This window comes from Mustela lutreola, chromosome 6 (assembly GCF_030435805.1).
Source record: "Mustela lutreola isolate mMusLut2 chromosome 6, mMusLut2.pri, whole genome shotgun sequence".
Classification (NCBI taxonomy): domain Eukaryota; kingdom Metazoa; phylum Chordata; class Mammalia; order Carnivora; family Mustelidae; genus Mustela; species Mustela lutreola.
This window is the reverse complement of record NC_081295.1, coordinates 2,308,917-2,326,936: the sequence shown is the minus strand read 5'-3', so window position 1 is coordinate 2,326,936 and position 18,020 is coordinate 2,308,917. Positions and strand designations below refer to the sequence as shown.

At 55.7% G+C, this 18,020-nt stretch overlaps 1 protein-coding gene across 3 annotated transcripts in view; it reads right to left on the bottom strand.

Moving 5' to 3' along the window:
* The window catches only part of RPS6KA2 (ribosomal protein S6 kinase A2), a 292,155-nt gene extending 283,813 nt beyond the window's left edge, over positions 1-8,342 (bottom strand). For all 3 annotated transcript variants that reach the window (XM_059176553.1, XM_059176557.1, XM_059176554.1), the window contains exons 1-2: positions 8,265-8,342; positions 4,633-4,692 (exon numbers count right to left, since the gene is read on the bottom strand). In XM_059176553.1, coding sequence (XP_059032536.1) covers positions 4,633-4,692; positions 8,265-8,327 — 123 coding nt within the window. In that variant the 5' untranslated portion in view covers positions 8,328-8,342. The remainder of the gene's footprint in view (positions 1-4,632; positions 4,693-8,264) is intronic.
* Positions 8,343-18,020: the final 9,678 nt, after the last annotated feature.

The window sequence follows — 18,020 nt, the reverse complement described above, 5'->3', positions numbered from 1 at the left end:
ACTGCCCCGGATGCGGACCGCGAGACAGCAGGGTGGGTCCCCGGTGGGCGCCCAGGGCTCCGAGAACGGTCCCGTCAGCGCTGCCCGAGCCGTCCTTCTGTCGTCGCAGAGACACACCCACAGAATCGTGCATGCGGCCAGCTTGGTCCCAGAAGCAGAAAGAGGCCACATCCTCCCACAACCCCTCCTGCCGACCCCACGGTGGGTCAAACACGTAAGGTTTTTGCCGGCTCCGCCACACGACCCTCTCCTCCACATACGTTCCGGTCCCGGCACCTTGGCCAGAGCCTCTGAAGGGCTGAAAGCCCGGCTTCTGCTGGACAGGAGAACAGGAACGCACTTGGGCCGGCAGGGAAGGGGGGCGTGGGTGACCCCAGCTTCGGGAGACGTGACGAGCGCCTGACAGGCAGGAGGAGAAGACGCGAGGACAGAAGCCCGTCCCTCTGTTCCCAACTGCAAACCGTCGCTGGAAACCTAATTGCTTCGCTCTTAATGGCTTCGTGAGTCCTGAGGCTTCATTATTCCTCTTGTCTCATTTCTATGCAGCCCGTTTGGATCGCTGCTTCTGTCTCTTTTTAGAGGAACAACGAACTGTGTCTGGAGCCCCGTGCGAGACGGGGCGGAGAGGATCTGCTGGGACGTGCGGGTGGTGGGCGAGGGCGACCCAGGCGACGACCGGGGACCCGACTCTAGCCCAGAGGGTTCTGACAACACCTGGGAAGCGCCGCACCCTTCTCGCGGGTCTCCAGGTCGCCCGAGGCTCTTTCCGGGTCTTGCTCCAGCCTGCGTCCCCCGAGCAGACAAATCAAGGGGTCCAAGACGCAGCTGCTCAGAAGTCGGGCTGCTGGTCACTGAGGAGGCCACGCTGACGGGTGCTCTGAAGTCACAGGTCACCGTGCCAGCAGCTGCCCACCTGAGCCCTGAGGAGCCAGGGGCCCTGCAGCAGGAACGCCATCCTCAAGCATCCTCACACAGCGGCGGGAGGGCGGCCGGAGCTGTCTTCCCTGCGCGGTCCGCGCTCCCCGCCCCGCCCCAGCTCTTGGCCTGCGTAGCTGACCTCTGACCTCAGCAAGTGCGGCCCCACACTCTGTCCTGCCCTACAGATGTCAGGCTCTCCACTGTCAAAACCCGGAGTAGAAGCTCAGGGGGGACAGGGAGACACCCCAGCCATCTGGAGGAAATAAGAGTGAAGCCATGCAGATGTGGGACGAAGTATCAGGACCTGGTTTCCAGAGTCGACCAGCAAGTGGGGCTTGTTAATAAACAGAGTCCTGACGGCGCAGCACTTTAAAGACGTACACACCGAACGCCAGGACTTTCCGCGGTCGTTCTGTGAAATCGGGAACTTGTCTGAAACACCCGCGTCTACGACACAGAGGCAGGGACACGGTGTCGGGGGCTGAGCGGCCGCATCGGGGAGGAGCCCTCCTGCTGCCGCCCACTCCACACCACGGCCCCCAGAGAGCAGGGACAGGCTCCCGGCCGGTGCAGAGCCGGTGCAGAGCCTCCCACACACCCAGGAGTCACCTCTCCGCTCTCGGATCTCCCTTCCACGACTGGGAGTCCCTCCCCCTAACCCCGAGGGACGCGGCTGAAGAAACGCTTCCTGACGCCTTCTGCCGAAGGTGTTTCTTGTTTGGAGTTTGTGGTTTTTTCCAGACTCTCTGGGGGTCTCACCTGCTGTGTGTCAAGTGAAATTTGACCAAGAGTCGCCCTTCTGGACTCAGGACACAAACATTCCACCCCAGTCCCGACGCCCCAGGGCGGGGGGCCTTTCTCTCCGTGGCCGTGGGGAAGACGCACGTGGCGCCAACTTCCTGTCTCACTCGCCATCTTTTGTTCCTCCACAGACAGAGCCGTGATGTGAAATACAACTGATGAGAACCACACACTGAGATATTCGGACAGAAGACGTCCCAAGTGCGTCCTCTGCTTTAATACACGCCCCTGTGGGGTGCCTGGGGGGCTCTGTGGGTTAAAGCCTCTGCTTTAAGCTCAGGTCATGATCTCAGAGTCCTGGGATCGAGCCCCGCATCGGGCTCTCTGCTCAGCGAGGAGCCTGCTTCCTCCTCTCTCTCTGCCGGCCTCTCTGCCTGCTTGTGATCTCTGTCTGTCAAATAAATAAATAAAAATGTTTAAAAAAAAAATACATCCCTGTGAAGAAGGAGCCCCACAAAGTAGCCTCAGCAGAGCAACAAGGCTGCAGCGGCTCCCGCGCCCTCTCCCACGTGCCTCTGGGACACACCCACTTTCCTCATCACCCTTCCATGCCGGGCACCATGTTCTGCCCACAGGTCGGTCACCCATGAATATGCTTGATCCAGTGAATGAATGAACTGTGTTGATTTGAATGATTTTTCCCAAATAGGATTTTTCATCATCACACAGGCCAAACAGACTGGCCAAACGTGAGACTTCTCTCTCTTGCTTCCCTCCCATGTCGGAGCCACAATCCTTCAGGAGGGCCCGCGGCTCCACTCTGAAGGTCAACAGGACGTACAGGGAGGTGCGCGCTGCCCCCCGACCCGCAGGTGGTCGTGTAAACACGGGGCTGCCGGGGCTGCACCTGTAGGCAGCCTCCAGCATCGTCTATCACAGGAGCGGCCTGTGGCCCCGTCATTTCTCAGGAAGCCCCCAACACCACAAACCTGTCACGTATCCCCAGTACGTCCTGCAAAATTACTCCTAAAATTTGCTGGAACTTTCTTCTTTTATTTATTAAAAGTCAAAGTTAAGTTGATTTTCTACCATCAGGAAATAGTAATAATTCACTGTGTCTCACCTCCTGTTATAAAAAATAATTTTAAAGATGTCGAGTTATTTTACTATGACAAACCAGCATCTGCATTTCCATCTGATAAGACACATTGAGACTAGGAGATCTCTGGAAATAAATACTGTTAACGAATTAAAATATTCTCTGTTAGGGGCGCCTAGGTGGCTAAGTCAGTTTAGTCTGCCTTCAGCTCAGGTCATGATCCCAGGCTGCTGGGATTGCGCCCGGCATCGGGCTCCCTGCTCAGCGGCGAGTTGGCTTCTCCCTCTGCCCCTTCCCCTATCTGTGCTCATGGACCTCTCTCTCTCAGATAAATAAACAACCTTTTTAAAAAAGAGATTCCCTATTAATTGCACAAGCACTTCTGTGCATGTCCCGCTGCAGTCTCGGCGCTCAGGCTGGCCTTCCCGCAGGCAGGGTGGGCACGGCTACCGAGCGCAGCGCCGAGAGCCAGCCTCCTGAGCCGGGCTGCTCACCACCCGTGTTAACCTGCCTGCAAGAAGCACACCAGAGGTTTCTGGCCGTCAGAATCCCCACGAGGGCCTAGCGGAACGTAAGTACAAGTGGCAGGTCGGGCGTGGCTTGGCTTCTCTGAGACCCTGGGCGTGTGGACCTCGGCCGTGTGCAGGGAGGCACTCCTCCCTTAGCCACTCCCGCTCCTGGGAAGCCGAGCGGCTGTCAGTCTGTCCGCTCAGGGAAGTCAGTCTCTGGCTCCTACATTTGCCCTTTGACTTCTGGAATTGGCACAAACAGGGCTACACCTACTCTCCCAGGGAATACACAGTGGACACGAGGCCAAACATCCTGTCCAAGATGCTGGGAGCTCCTTGCAGAGCCAGGGGCAGAGCTGGGCTGCCCCCGGCAGAGCAGTGACAACCGCGTGGACTGGAAAGGCCCAGCAAAGACGAGGCAGCTCGATGCCCTTTCCCTGCATTTCACCAACATGTCATCCTGGGACCGATCGATCGTAAGCCAGAGGCCCCGGCTGAAACTGCAGATCGGCCGGCATGAAAGACTGTTTCTAGCACCGACAGGCCGTCTGTAAAGCCAGCCGTGTGCACTGACCCGCCCCCACAGCTGTTCTGAACAGTCAACAGACACGTACATCTTACAACTTTCATGCTTCGACGGGTGCATCGCTAAGCACCTCGGGAAATGAAAGCCTCTTAATTGTGCTGTCAACCTTCCCCAGTGACAGGCCCCTCTTCAAGCGGCCAGAATGCAGCAGCTCCAACAGAAGCCCTTGTCTTTGGCTGTGGTTCAGCTTTGGAAGGAAGCGCTTTCCTATCCCAGGCCCCGTGCAGACCAGGCTGACACCGGCAGCGGCAGCGGATGCCCTGGGCCCTTTCCCACTCCATGCCCCTGCGGGGCGTCCTCCGCACAGTCCGGTCTCTCCCCCCAGTCTACACCCCTGACTGCTCCCGCAGAGGGGCCGCTCCCCCACTCTGCTGGCGGCGCCCCGAGAGCTCAGCCCCGCCCGTGTTCAGAGGCCGCGGCGCTGACCTTCCAGCAGGTGAAACCGTGAGTCCCTTCCACTCCCGCTGCTTATTGCACACGCCTGTGTTCACTGGTGACGACACGTCCTCTCCCTCTGGAAAGCCCAAGCCCAGACACTATGCCTTTGACCTCGGGGCGTGATTCTGCTTCCTATGTTTCGTGTACCCCTTTGGGGGGAAACATACTGGCCAGCATATAACCCCAGTGTACACTGTGCGTGTGTGTGTGTAGGCGTGTGTTCGCACACATACATTTCACTGAAACAACCACCCGCGAGCTATGAATCTCCAAGTTCTGGTCCTCCCCAGTCCCGCCTTCCTCCCCAAAGAACCAGGCCCCCATAAAACGTGTATAATTACTTCTTGCGCGGTCTCTTCGACGGTGGGCTCCGGGTCCGGGTGCAGGTCCTCCTCGGCGGTCTGACAACAAAGACACACGGAGCAGCGTTAGTGCGGCAACAGTCGCGTAAAGACCAGCGTACAGGTAGTCAACACGGAGGACGAAGAGCCTAGTCCCTGTCACAGAACAGGGCGTCCGCGCCAAGACCCCCACCCACCTGCGTCTACTTGAAACCGTGTGAAGCTTCGCGCAGGAAATGGGTCTTTCTGCAACAGGCGGGGAATGAAGCCCTGAGTGTTTAGAGAATGAAGCCCTGAGTGTTTGCCTCCACAGCTGGGAACTGCTCCATCAGCCGAGCGTGGATAACTCACGCCACCAGCGAAAGGAGAGGCCTGTGCTTCCGTAACTCCCTACCCGCGAGGTGGGGGCTGTGCATTTGCGTGGGGCTCAAAGACTGACAGACAGGTACGGAGAAGTGACAGAGGGAAGGTGTTTGTAACCATTCTTGTTTGAGTGGAATAAAATCAGAGTCTCGGCTGACGCTCAAAGAATGACTTGACTCAGACTGAGTCAAGTTCCTGGCCCAAAAACACGTAAAGGAGAGGGTTTGCGGAGGACAAGGCTTCACCAGGAGGGTCTGGGTCTGAGTCTTGCTCACTGAATCATGGCTCAAAACTGACTGTTTAACCCGGGCCTCAGAGTCCCTGTATGTGTCCGGACAGAACGGCACGGACCATCGAGGGATGCAGAGCGCTCCTGGGAGGACAACCGGCCGGGGGCAGCCGGGCACCAGGACAGCCGGCCGGGGGCAGCCGGGCACCAGGACAGCCGGCCGGGGGCAGCCGGGCACCGAGGCCACCACACGCCCCAGGCCCCGTGCTTCCAGGCAGTCTGCTCATCTAGAGGCCGTAAGATAACCAGCAGCGGACAAGCCAGACCGTAGATGTCGGGGAGTCCTATCTGATCTGCAATATTGAAAAAAGGGGCTTTTCCCTTCTTTAATGCATGATGACATCCCAGAAAGGTCAGGCTTATTCTTTTAAAAGAACACAAAAAGGACATAAACAGGTCAGCTAGCCCCCGCGGCGGGTTTCTGCTCTCCCCTTACTCGTCCGGTCGTCCGTTTCCTCACCTCCCTGCCCACCCCTCACCCACGTGTGCCCTTGGCCGCAGTAAGTCTGCTGCAAGCAGTGACTGAGAGCCCCGCTAAAACACCATGAGTGGCTTCTTCTTTAGCCCAGATTCTTCAGGAATTTTATGGAGGGCCCGGTTTTTGATCAGCATACGTCTCCCTGTCAATACACCTCATTCACTGGTCAAATATACCAAAATACTTCAAAACAGTTCGTAAAACTGCAAATACTCTCCCTCGACAGTCAAATGAGTCTCCCCGTCTACGTGTGAATGCAAAGCTGGTTTGTGTAAAGAGAGCCACGTCTCCGGCCCACGCGCCTCCAACCCAACCCGGGCCGGTCTGAGAAAGCAAGGCAAGGGGAGAGCAGCCCGAGTTAGAACAAACGCGGAACCCCGGAGTGCTGGCCGCTAAGACAGTCATCGGTCCTGTTAAATTTGTGCAAACGCGAGTCACAGAAGCCCCAGCCCGCAGCATCGCAGCTTCTATCGTAGGAAGGGCCTGCGAAGCTTCTCACGCAAGGGTTTATGCTATTTAACTCGGAGTTCAGGGGCCAAATGTCTTCCCTGTATTTTTCCCAAAGTCTGGATAGGAGAGACATTTTAGTATCATACAACCTAAAACATGCACAAAACCCGAAAGCGAAATGAGCCTCGGAGTCATGAAGCAGACAGATCTCCCCTCTGTGTGGGTTCAGAGGACCCCCCGGGACCCGGAGGACCTCAGGACCAACGCTTCACGTTTAATTGTTCCAGAAAAAGCTCTGGTTTTCCGGGTTCCAAAGCAATAGGAGTGGGTGCTCTGTCTCCGGAAAGCATACTGCAGACGGCGTACAGTGCTCAAATGTTCACCCAGGAACCCCAAGGATAATTTCTTTTGCTTCGGGACCATCTACTTTATCCAATTTTCATGATTTGTTGTGTCATACACATCAGCCTCAAAAACTTTAAAAATTTGCCCTCTAAACGGGGTGGCAAGGCAGTGCTGTCCATGACATGTTTTTTAAGTAACATGAATACATACGTTGTTGCTCCATTTTCAGCCCATCTCCGAAATACTCACGACACAAGCTGCTCCTTAGAGCTCTGGTCAGTGGCTGCGGAGTCGGAAGCCCTACGAGAGATTCTGCAAAGCCCCTTGGCTTCCTCACTGCTCTCCTCCTTTCCGGACCTGCAGCCAAATCCTTCCCCACCTCGTGGGGCCCAGATTTGGGGGGGGGGGGGGGTCGTTGGCAGCTAGGTTCCCCCCCCCCCACAAACATAGTTCAGATTGCTAAGAGGGCTTCAGAAAGCTCCAGGAAGTAAGAAAAGAACTTCTGGCTAATCGTTATCAATTCAATTCATTCATTCAATTTTTTAAAAAACTCAAATCTCAAAAAACAAAACAACAACAACAAAAAGGAAAACCCTGAACTAGCAACCCTTGTGAGAGGCTCTTTTGAAGGAACGGTCTTGGACACCAGGAACGCCATCCTGGGCGAACAGCATAGTCGATGACAGTCAGGAGCCGAGGTGTCACCTCTCTAGGCTCGGGGCTTGTCATAGCAGCAAAGACAAGCTGTTCTGTCAAAAAACAGGCTGCGTATGAACATAAGTCACATCTATGTGAAGAACTGAATTTAGACAGGATGCTGGGATAGGAAATAAAACAAAAATTGAAGCTTGGATTTTGTCAACATTTAGCAAGTTATTGGAATGTGCCATGTGGGAAAGCAGTCAGAGTCGCTAGAGACACGTGAGACGTAGGTCTAGTAATTCCGCAGGTAGTCTGATAACGGTCGGGGGTGGTCTCAGACGCATAATTGCATAACCGGTAAGTTTGAGGAACTTCTTCATGGGAAAATGTATGTTGATTATCTATAATTCAAATTAAGCAAATCAAATCCCATGGATCAGGCTTCCAGAGAGTTCCAGGTCCCTGGAGAAGCACGGAGTGAAACAGTATCACAGGTGACTCCCACCAGCCCGCCCAGGGGAGGGGCCGCCTCAGCGACACCTTCATTCCATTATGTTTTCTCTTTCTTTGTAACAGCCCCTCTCCCCCGAGCACACAGTGTTAAGCCTGCATTATCCTGGCGCCTCCTGTTTCTTAAGAGGTCGCCCGGGTTCGCCCTGCTTTCCGTCCTCAGCTGGAGCCAGCCGAGTTCCTACCATGGACGGCCACTTGTTGAAGGAAGACCAAACAGACTCGGGTTAGCTGGAGCCCCGGGAGGACCCCCAGATACACACAGAGCTCAGGAAGCCCGAAGTTTGGTTGAAGAGCAACAATTTCTTTCTTCCCAGTGTTGATCTTCATTCATTTAGTTGACCCCACACACCGCTGTGTGCGCGCGCGGGCACCTACATGCCCCCGGCTCGTGTGTCCGCGCGCACGGGTGCACCCACGCGCACGCCGCGCCAGCTCTGCACACATGAATACTCAAGGGTCCGTCCCATGCAAGTCCCCGTCGGTAGGAGCCCCTTCTGCCGCCCACGCCGCGCCGCCCGGCTCCCGCAGAAGGCGGTCTCCCCGGGCACTCACCTCTATGTCCATGGGCTCCACCTCGATCTTCTTCCATAGCTCCAGCAACTGGGCAATCGGCATTTTTTAAAACTTCGCTCTCCGTCTGCTCAAGTACTGCGGGCGAGAAGCAGCAGAGGCCGGGCAGTGCGGAGAGGCGGTCGGGTCCGCGCCCGGAGCGGGAGGGTCCCGGGGTTGGGGGGGGGGGGCAGGGGGTCTGCGGTGTGGCCGCGGGGCGAGCGGGCTGCGGCCCGGGGGCTGTGGCTGCGGCGCGCGAGCTGCTGCCCCCGCCGCTGCGCTGGGCCGAAGAGCGGCGGAGCCCGGGCGCGAACCTGCCCTCGCTGCCTCCCCGCGGCTGCCCCGCCCCGCCCCGCCCCCGCCACTGCCACGCCCTCCCTCCCAGCCCCCACTGTTTTACCTTAATTGGCTCTAAACGATGGGTGCACGTTGGGTCTGAGGATGCTGCTGCCATAGAAACCGCATAGCAACCAAGGGCCGGGGAGAGGGGAGGCGAGGAGGGGGCCTGCGGCAGACTCTGCCCTTCTCGCTCCCGGCGCGCGCGCCCCCACACACACGCACGCACACGCACACACACACACACACACACACACACACGCACACACTCGCGCGCGCGCGCGCACACACACACACACACACACACACGCACACACTCGCGCGCGCGCACACACGCACACGCACCCCTTCCTTCGCCAACCACTCCCCAAACCGCCGGAGACCCCCGTTCGCCCTACCGGAGGGGTGAGGCAGGGAGTCAGGTGCCGCGGCGCTGCTTTCCCTGCTTGAAGATAAGAAAATCCTGGCGCGGGGACCTGCCGCTGACCCGCCCGCGGAAACGGGGCCTCCCGCCTGCGCAGCCGCCCACGCATCCAAGGCGCTGGGCCCCCCGCCCGAGAGCAGAAGGGCCCGCAGGACCGTGGGGCCGGGGTGGGGGCCAGCAGGGGATGCAGCCCCCCACCCTCACCCCGCCGGCTCCCCGCGCGCCGCGGTCGCGCTCCAGCCCCCGCGCCTGGACGCAGGACCCCGCTGGTGCCCCTGGCCACACGGCCCCAGAGCCTTCCCTTGGGAACAAAAGCGAAGTCGGCTGTTTAAATGGGCAATGACACCTCGTGCCCAAGTCCCCCAAGTTTGGGGGAAAATATTAATTCAAACAATGTAGGGTCAGTCGTTTACCAAGTTCTAGGAAGAGTGTTGTGCTCATCTGCCCTTTTTCTCATTTAACTTCCATCTAACGTGGATTTAACAATCCATTTTCATAGATGAGAGAAGCCTGAGGCTCAGAGAAGGAACTTGCCCGAAGGCACCCACCCACAGGGCAGGGCCAGAAGGAAGGACTGGTGCTCCCAGTCTCTCCAGAGGGACCTCAAGGTGTGCGTATCTCAAGGGACCTTGTCCATCCTTGGTTCCTTCTCTTTCTGTCTCCTTGTCTTGTGTTGACTCCATTTCTCTCTCAGAACAAACGACCCATCTCCCAGACCTCTAAGTGCTACTCTGATGCTTGGTCCCCTCTTTGGGAAACAGTGTTAAAATCAAATACCTCTATTCATTTCTATAGCAAATTCCTTTATCTCTGAGAAAAATATTTAAGAGAATGGCTTACTGCTTCCAAAAATTATCGATCCCTTTGTCTTCTTTTCCTCTTTATAAAACCGTGAAGAAACCCAGTTGATTACAAAGGGAAAAAGAAAAAAAACTAGCTCAAATCCCAGATACTCCATATTCCAGAGCAGAGTTAATGGCAGAGGCTCCGTTCCACTCTCGGTATTGATTTAGGCAGCTGCTCTGTCCACAAAGTCAGGCCAACAAGATCGTGAAGATTAATCCCATTCAATAAAAATAATAACAATGTTGTTTGTTTTCAAAGCCTTTGCTGATAGAGCAGAGTGAAGGGTTTCCACGTGTTCACTCTAATAGGGTGATTTGGGGCATAGCATAAGACGTCACAGATTAACAGCATAAAATGAAACGATGTTTATGTAATAAAGATAGGGAAACCATGGACAGAAAAACAGCGCTGGTGAGATGCCAAGATCGTTTCACTTGAACGACCGAGAACATGGAGCCCCTACAGGCAGTGGGGAGGGAAGTGAAATTGAATGTCTTATTGGGCGTTTGTTAAACTTCCACTTTCTGGAATGTTCCACAAGCACTCAGAGGTAGGCAGACTGCAGGAAAACATCACTCTTTGGTTTGGAGACGTAATCTGGAAAAGGACTTGGTTGGGACCTCCTGTGACCGGCCAAGGCCCCTGCTGCCCGCTGAGGAGGGCTGCCCCCCCCCACCCCAGGAGCCCAGCCTCAGGCTGACATGCTGGGACCCAACCAGAACCAGCCGTCATCAGACACAAAAGGGCTATTATTAAAGGCACATCTTTAGGAATTGCTGCAAATGTGGTTCATGATTCAGCATGATGTCCCTTCTCAGACTTCGCAGGTGTGGCCTCACAAAGGCACTGAGAGTCATTTAGCCCGTTTAGCCGGTGCACAGGTGAGGCAGAGGAGCCGGGAGTGGGGAACGAGCTGTGGAGAAGGGCCTCATGTGATCTGGGAGCTCTGGAAACACATTCCCGGGCTTAATCACTCTGCACTGTTGTCTTCTGAAGCAACCAAGATGATTACGTAAAAACACCCACCCCAGGCTATGACCTCTGCGCTCATTTTTAATCCTGTGGCACTTCCGTGAGGACAATCTACCCAGATGTGGCACCCGGTGTCCCGGACGACAGAAGACCACGAACATGGACCACATGCAAGACCAAAAAATAAATTAAAATAAAAAAGACAACTTTCAAAAACACATAATCGCCCCAGGGGAGTATTAGCCACGTGGAAAGCTCACAGGGCATGAAGAGGCATGAACAGTTAGAGGACAGGAAGACAGTTTTTTCAGAAAGGAGACGACGGCTCTACTGAGTACCTTAAAGGATAAACCTTCAAATAAAGGACTCAAGAAATCACGTGCGGTGGGTCAGAGTGTTCAATCAAATGCCAAGAAAAGTCCTCGAATAACGTTTTCTTTTTTTAAATTAATTTATTTATTTTAATAAACATACAATTTTTTTATCCCCAGGGGTACAGGTCTGTGAACCGCCAGGTTTACACACTTCACAGCACTCATCTAGCACACACCCTCCCCAATGTCCATATCCCCACCCCCCTCTCCGGTCCCGTCCCCATCCCCCCTCGAATAACATTTTCAAGACGAGCAGCACTTCCAACCGCTGATTTCCAGGAACCCCACCCACAGGCGTCACCTGCCGAGAAGAAGCCGCGGTGGCGACTCGCTGAAATGGGTCTTCGGTGAAGCACGCCCCGCAGACGACAGGGAGTGCGGGGGACTTCGAGTGTCCCTGGCCGCGGGATCACCGCGAAATTGTCGTGAGGAGGGGCGCAGGGGTGCCCGAGCTCCGGGACGGAGGGTCCCGTGCAGACCCGCTCTGGCCACTCCCCACTGACCAAACCCAAAGGCCGAGGGGCCAGTGGTGGTGAAAGACGGAAGGATTTTTTCCGTGAGGCCAGCGCCGGGAAGACAGTGAACGAGGGTCCAAGGCGATACCCAAAAGGTGGAAAACATTTCTGGGTTTATATAAGGAAAATGCAGGGCGATAGCGGCCGGGTGCGCGCCGGAGGGCAGAGCCGGTTGGTGACCGCTGCCGCGGAGTCCGTCGCGGGCAGGTCTTGCTGGCCTGGGGCCACCCTTACGCTGCAGGGGTCGGTTCAGTTCCCATCTCGGAAGCTGCTTGGCCCACAGGGTCTTCCCCTGAGCCAAGAGACCAGCTGGAAAGAAGAACCCAACTGGAAAGGTCTGGGTCAAAACAGAGGCAGCTCAAGTTTTCTTTCAAAATGAGATGCGAACAGGGGCCGTGCTCCCTGAAACCTGGCCTCCAGGAGAAATGACTCTCTCGAGGACATGAAAACAGAACTTGGTGTGTCCCCAGGAAAGCGGGACGGAGCCCCTCCGGCCTCTGGGTCTCCGTAACCGAAGGAGGCTAAAACCTCCGGGGCGCGGAAGTGAGATCCGGAGTCCGACTCTCCTGCTTGTGCCGCGAAGACCCAACTGGTCTGAAGCTCCTGCCGTCCACAATAGTGCGGAGAAGCGTGTGTCGGGATCTCAGCCAGCGACCCCCGCTAACGTGAGGGCTCTGGTGCTCGAGATGCTGAGTCTTCTGCGTTGCGATGGGCATGTTTGACTGACCCCCGTGGTTTAGCTCAGGCTGGTGCATTTTGCAAGTTGATGTGTTCAAAGGATTTGGTAAAATGAAGAGAATGATTCATTTCTAGGGGCGTGATCACCGGCCCTGGTATTTCCAATCTCCAGAGTGTCACGAAATCCTCCCAAATCCTCAAAACCAACTCAATTTTAACAAAAGGCATGTTAGCCATCATTGTGGGTCGAACTGTGATGTTCCTGTCCCCATCCCCAAATCCACACGTTGAAGTCCTAGCCCCTTGCACCGAAGAGTGTGACATTATTTGGAAATAGGGTCTTTCTAGGGTTAACCTTAGAAATAAATCTACCAGTTATTTCACCAGCCAAAGACGGATTTATTGGGGAATAAGAGAGGAATTGCCATCGGGGGCAGACAAGCTGTGGCCAAACCTTAGGGGAGTCTGGAGGACAAAGGAGAGGCAGGAGGCTCTGTCAGGAGCGGAGTGATGGGGAGGCGGTCGTAGCCGGAAAGTCCGCGGGGGTTGGAAGTCTGGCGGCGTCTTCTTGGCTGAGCTGACGCAGGTTGAGGAACGTGTCTCTTCCCCCAGTCGGGAGGGTCGTGTCCACGTGCAAGGTCGGGTCCACGTACCGTCTAGTTGATCTCTTCCTGTGGGGTCTGCAACGACTCCCCGTGTGCCTCACAGGTCGAGGGAGCGCCCCCACCCAAGCTCCCCACTCCGCTGTAGTGGGGTTTTCTGTTCCCATGTTCACGGTGTTGTAATTCGTTGAGATCATACCGGAGCAGTGGGCCCTCATCCACGGCAGCCGGCGTCCCTAGAGAAGGGAACCGTGGACACAGGGAGAACCCCGTGGGAGACGTGAGTTCTGCCGCTGTAAGCCAGGGAGCCGCTGGGAGCCAGGAGGGAGGCTGGGGCCTTCCCAGCTCCCTCAGAGGGAGCGTGGCCCTGGGATGCCCGATCCCAGACCTGCGGCCTCCAGGTCCACGAGGCGGGACATTTCTGTTGTGTAAGCCAGTTCGTGGTACCTTGTTACGGCGGCCCAGGCAAACGTACCCTGGGCGATGAGGACAGACTATAACCGTGAGCCAGAAAGCGCTAGAATGTTACAGTTCCACAATGATCAGGAACCAGAGACCCGAATAAAACTGGGGAGCAACCACCCTTGTATGCATCTTCCTTCATGGGGACCAGCCAGGGCTCGGGGGACATCATTTCAGTTGGTAACTCACAGGCTTCCAGAAACCACTTTACATACTAACGTTCCACAGTCTGCCCAGAAAGACCCCAAATGTAACTGGAATCCAAGTCAGCCCCTTTTATGGGAAATACCCAAAGCCCCATTTCCAACAAAACAGTCGTGACATTCGGAAATGGAACAGCAGCTTTTTTCCAAAAAATTATTCACAAGGAAGAAAAAAAAAAGGCTAAAATACCAAGGAAACAGCATCTCTTCATTATGAAAAGTAAATTATGAGCTAGGAGGAAATTTTAAAGAAGGAGTTTTTATCTAAAATTCTCCCAACAGACTTTTTTATCTCACTGGTGAGGAAGGTCGACATGACCCGGCTCCGTGATTTCTGGGCCATCGGCAGCGGGGGGCCCCGGGTCGCCGAGCGAGCGCGGATAGTGTCTGACTCAGGGATGCACACGGCTCCGGCGAAGACTTTCTCGTTCGGTCACAGGAATCTCACACCGGAGGTAAGAGAGAACACGCGTGCGCGCGCGCGCACACACACACACACTCTCTATAATGGGAGGAAGTAAAAATGAGAAAATATCTACGTAAATCTATTCAGCTCACTCCACCGTTGTGCCCACGAATAATACTTCCCAGAAGTTAGCACAGTCCTGTGGAAAAGTAGAGAAGTGAATAAAAAGCCTGCGTGGCGTTCCGCAGCCTTCCGGGTGGGTCGGCAGAGACGCTGGGACAGAAGCGTCACTCTCCTAACCCGGCGTCCTCTGTGGTCATCGCCAGTTAAGCGATTCTCAGGGATTTATTTCAATTACATGAACGTGGCCTCAAGCCAAGCATACTTGTTCCAAAATCTATTCCAGCTCTCATAAAGCTAACCCTACAGCCCTTCACGAACGGACGCGAACACACCATCGTCCACAAGATGCGGCGTTGGCCGTGGCAATTCGCAAGAGTAACCACGCCCTCCAGAAAGTTTTAAAGGAAAATAAATGTATTCCTCATTCTTTTTCTAAAGCGCTCCCCATTGGACAGACTCGAGTTTCTTTTAGAAACACAGACAGGAAGGCTCGTATCCGTAAGGCGAACACATACAGTTTCTTTTAAAGGAAGCGGCGTGAGCGCAGTGGGAAAGTGGACGCAGAATCGGGGTTTGAGGGCCGGGGAGGGTGTGGGGAACGCAGCGCGCTCAGTGACTCGGAAACGTTCCCAGAAACGTTCTCTCATGTCCCTTTCTTCCAGTGGCCGACGGCATGCAGATTTACTACTACCACCGTCATTTACTGAAGTTTTAGTGATGACTGATCTCTGTCCTAAGAGAAATGACTGTCGCTTATCAGGGTAAGAACAGAAACTGGCAACAAACATCCATAAAGACCCCGAAAGACTATCATCAACAGTGAAACTTGGAAGACTGCCCTGTGCTCGCCTCTGTTCTAGGCTTCGGGAGGAACTGGAACCAGTCACCGTTTCCACGGACCTCACAAAACTAAGCAGGCATTTGAGTAGCACTTGATGAATTCTTAAAACCGTGCTAGTTACTTTCTTAGAACATGAACCATCACTAAAAACACGGCATTTATAGGAATATAAATTTCTATAAATTTCCTACTCCTGGTGAAATCGTTCGAAGTACGGCATGACAGAGACCGTCACAGGACGGTAGCGACAGTGGCGCGGAATTCTCCGTCAGGAAAGGGCCGTTGCCGCCGCGCCGCGTGCGCAGTGGAAGGGTGTTTGCGAGCAGCCAGCAAGGTGCTGAGGATCCCAGGACACAAGTTCCCCCCACCCCACACCCCTCCCCCCCGGCCGGAGCGCCCAGTGCTCCCTGCACGAGCTCCGAGCTGGAAACCTCAACCGATGAGTGGCTGAGGGCCAGTTACCAGCCCCGCGAGTGTGCACATGCACACGTGTGACACGGCGCCTCCCTGGGGAGACTGGAGGTTACGGGAGCGTCCTGCGCTCTGCCTCCTTTGGCTCCGTTCGTGGACCATCCCCCGCAGAAGAGCTTGCGGGCAGGAGACGCCTCCGTCCTGCGCTCCGCAAGGGCAGGACACCTTGTCCCGGCTGAGCAAAGCGCCTGGTGCACGCGGGGTCTGTGCTCGTCTCTGCTCAACAGAGGGACAGCGGAGGCTGCGGAGGGTCAGGCACGGCACAGGGAGACACTTGCCATGTGCAGGACCGACAGGATCTGTGCTTTGATCGAGTGCTTTGATTACTGATTTTGCCAGCATGGTGTGAGGATCGAAGAAGGATGATTTTTTTTACCCTAGGTTTTTTTTTTTAATTAACATATAATGTATTATTTGTGTCGGGGGTACAGGTCTGCGAGTCATCAGTCTTACACAGTTCACAGCGCCCACCGTGGCACACACCGACCCGTGTCCAGCCCCAGCCCCCCAGCCCCCCAGCCCCCCAGCACTCAGACATCCCACCAACCCTCAGCAGCCCTCGGTTTGTTTCCCGAGATGAAGAGTCTCTTATGGTTTGTCTCCCTCTCTGGTTGCGTCTTGTTTCATTTCTTCCTCTCTTCCCTCTGACCCTCTGTCTTGTTTCTCAAACGCCTCGTGTCCGGGAGATCATATGATAACTGTCTTCTCGGACCCATTTCGCACATCATAGCCTCTCGTTCCCTGCACGCTGCTGTGAATGGCAACGTTTCATTTGTTTTGATGTTTTTTGCCCTAGTTTTAACCGTAAAATCTGTAAGTCAATATTGAGTATATTCACGAGAATACGGTAAAGGAATCATCATAGCAAGGCAAATTTTTTTTTTTTTTTTAAGCAAATGCTTCTTTTGTCCTACTGGCTATTTTTTAAGAATAATTTAACTAAGTCAGTTAAGCATCCAGCTCTTGCTTTCAGCTGGGTCATGAGCTCTGGGGTATAACATGGGGCCCGCATCGGTCCCCAGGCTGAGTGGAGAACCTCCCTGAGAGTCTCGCTCCCTCTCCTGCCGCCCTCCCTGTGCTCATGCACACGCATGCTGAATATATATATATATATATATATATATATATATATATATATATATATATTTTAAAGAATCATTTAACCTAAGCTTGAATTGTCAGACTAATTTGGGAATGAAGTAGTGTGCATCTCCTGTAAGGATAAGCAGTCTTGGGAAAAGTCCATTCCGTTCTTCCCAAGTCCCCCAGGGACCCCTCCTCTTTGAGTTCCTGGACCCAATTCCTACAGCACCGCCCTCCCCCCCCCCCCTACACGCACACCCCGAAGGCACTCTCAGTCGGCAGGGAGGTGTCTGAGAACCAAGCCAGTTCTGCCGCTGTCTACCCAGATCCCACAGGCCAGGGTTCAGGCCTCCCAGACGGCCTCACCCCCGCTGCAGACTGGGGTCTCCCCGAGGGAGGCCCAGGCTGTTACCTGTGCTTCTGACCCACAGGATTCAGACTGGGGGTTTTCAGGACCTCTTCCGAGGTTCTAGGAACGCGCTAGAGCAGCGGCTGGCAGAACTCAGGACACTCCGGTGTGCCAGTTTATAAAGGATGTGACAAAGGGCGCAGATCAGCAGCCCTCGGGACGGTGCGGCCCTCGGGACGGTGCGCAGGGCGGGGGCCTGCGCGGAGGAGCCCAAGTCCTCCGGGGCCTGAGGCCCGGCTCCGCGGCCTGCGGAGATGTTCTGGTTCCCGGCACGAAGCGGTCCAGGAAAAAGGGCCGAAAAAGCTGTCGTCCTGAGTTTCTAGGGAGGATCCACTACCCAGGGGACGGGCCCTCCCAGCGGTCAGGCCGCGCAGACCGGCTGAGTAAGAACGTTAGGTGTGGGGCTGCCGCAGCCCCAAGGCCCTTGAGAATGAAGGACCGTCGCGTCGTGCGGTTCTTCCCCGCGCCTCTCCCGTCCCGCCCCGCGGGGCTGCCGCAGCCCATGCCGAGCCCCGTCTTTGCAGGCCGAGGCCGATCCACGGGGCCCGGACGGCGGCCTGGGAACGAGCCCCTCCCTGCGCAGGGGTGTCCCCTCGTGGCGTGTTTCACAGGCCCGGGTCCCTCGGACGCAGACACCGAGGTCTCAGCCCTGTGGAGCCGGCGGAAGAGCCTCCCCTGCGCCTGCTTCCCGCCGCGGTTGTTAGCGGCTCGATTCTCTATAAAAACAGCCTTTCGTCCCGTGTTTGCAAATGCCCCCCGCCCCGCCCCGGCTGATGCCCGCAGCTTCGAGGTGGCGCTTCGGTCCGCGGAGAGACTGGGCCAGACTTTCTTCTCCAGGAAAACAGACGTTTCGGAGCGGAGCTCGGGCGGCCCCGCGCTGCTGCGCGCCCGCCCCTGTGCCCGGACACCTGAGTTCGCGCTTCCTCGATCGTCCGACGCGGCCTGCACCGGCCCGAAGGGAGGGAAGACCCTTCCTCCGACTCTGAGCCGCGGTCGGGAGCAGCCGGCAGACCC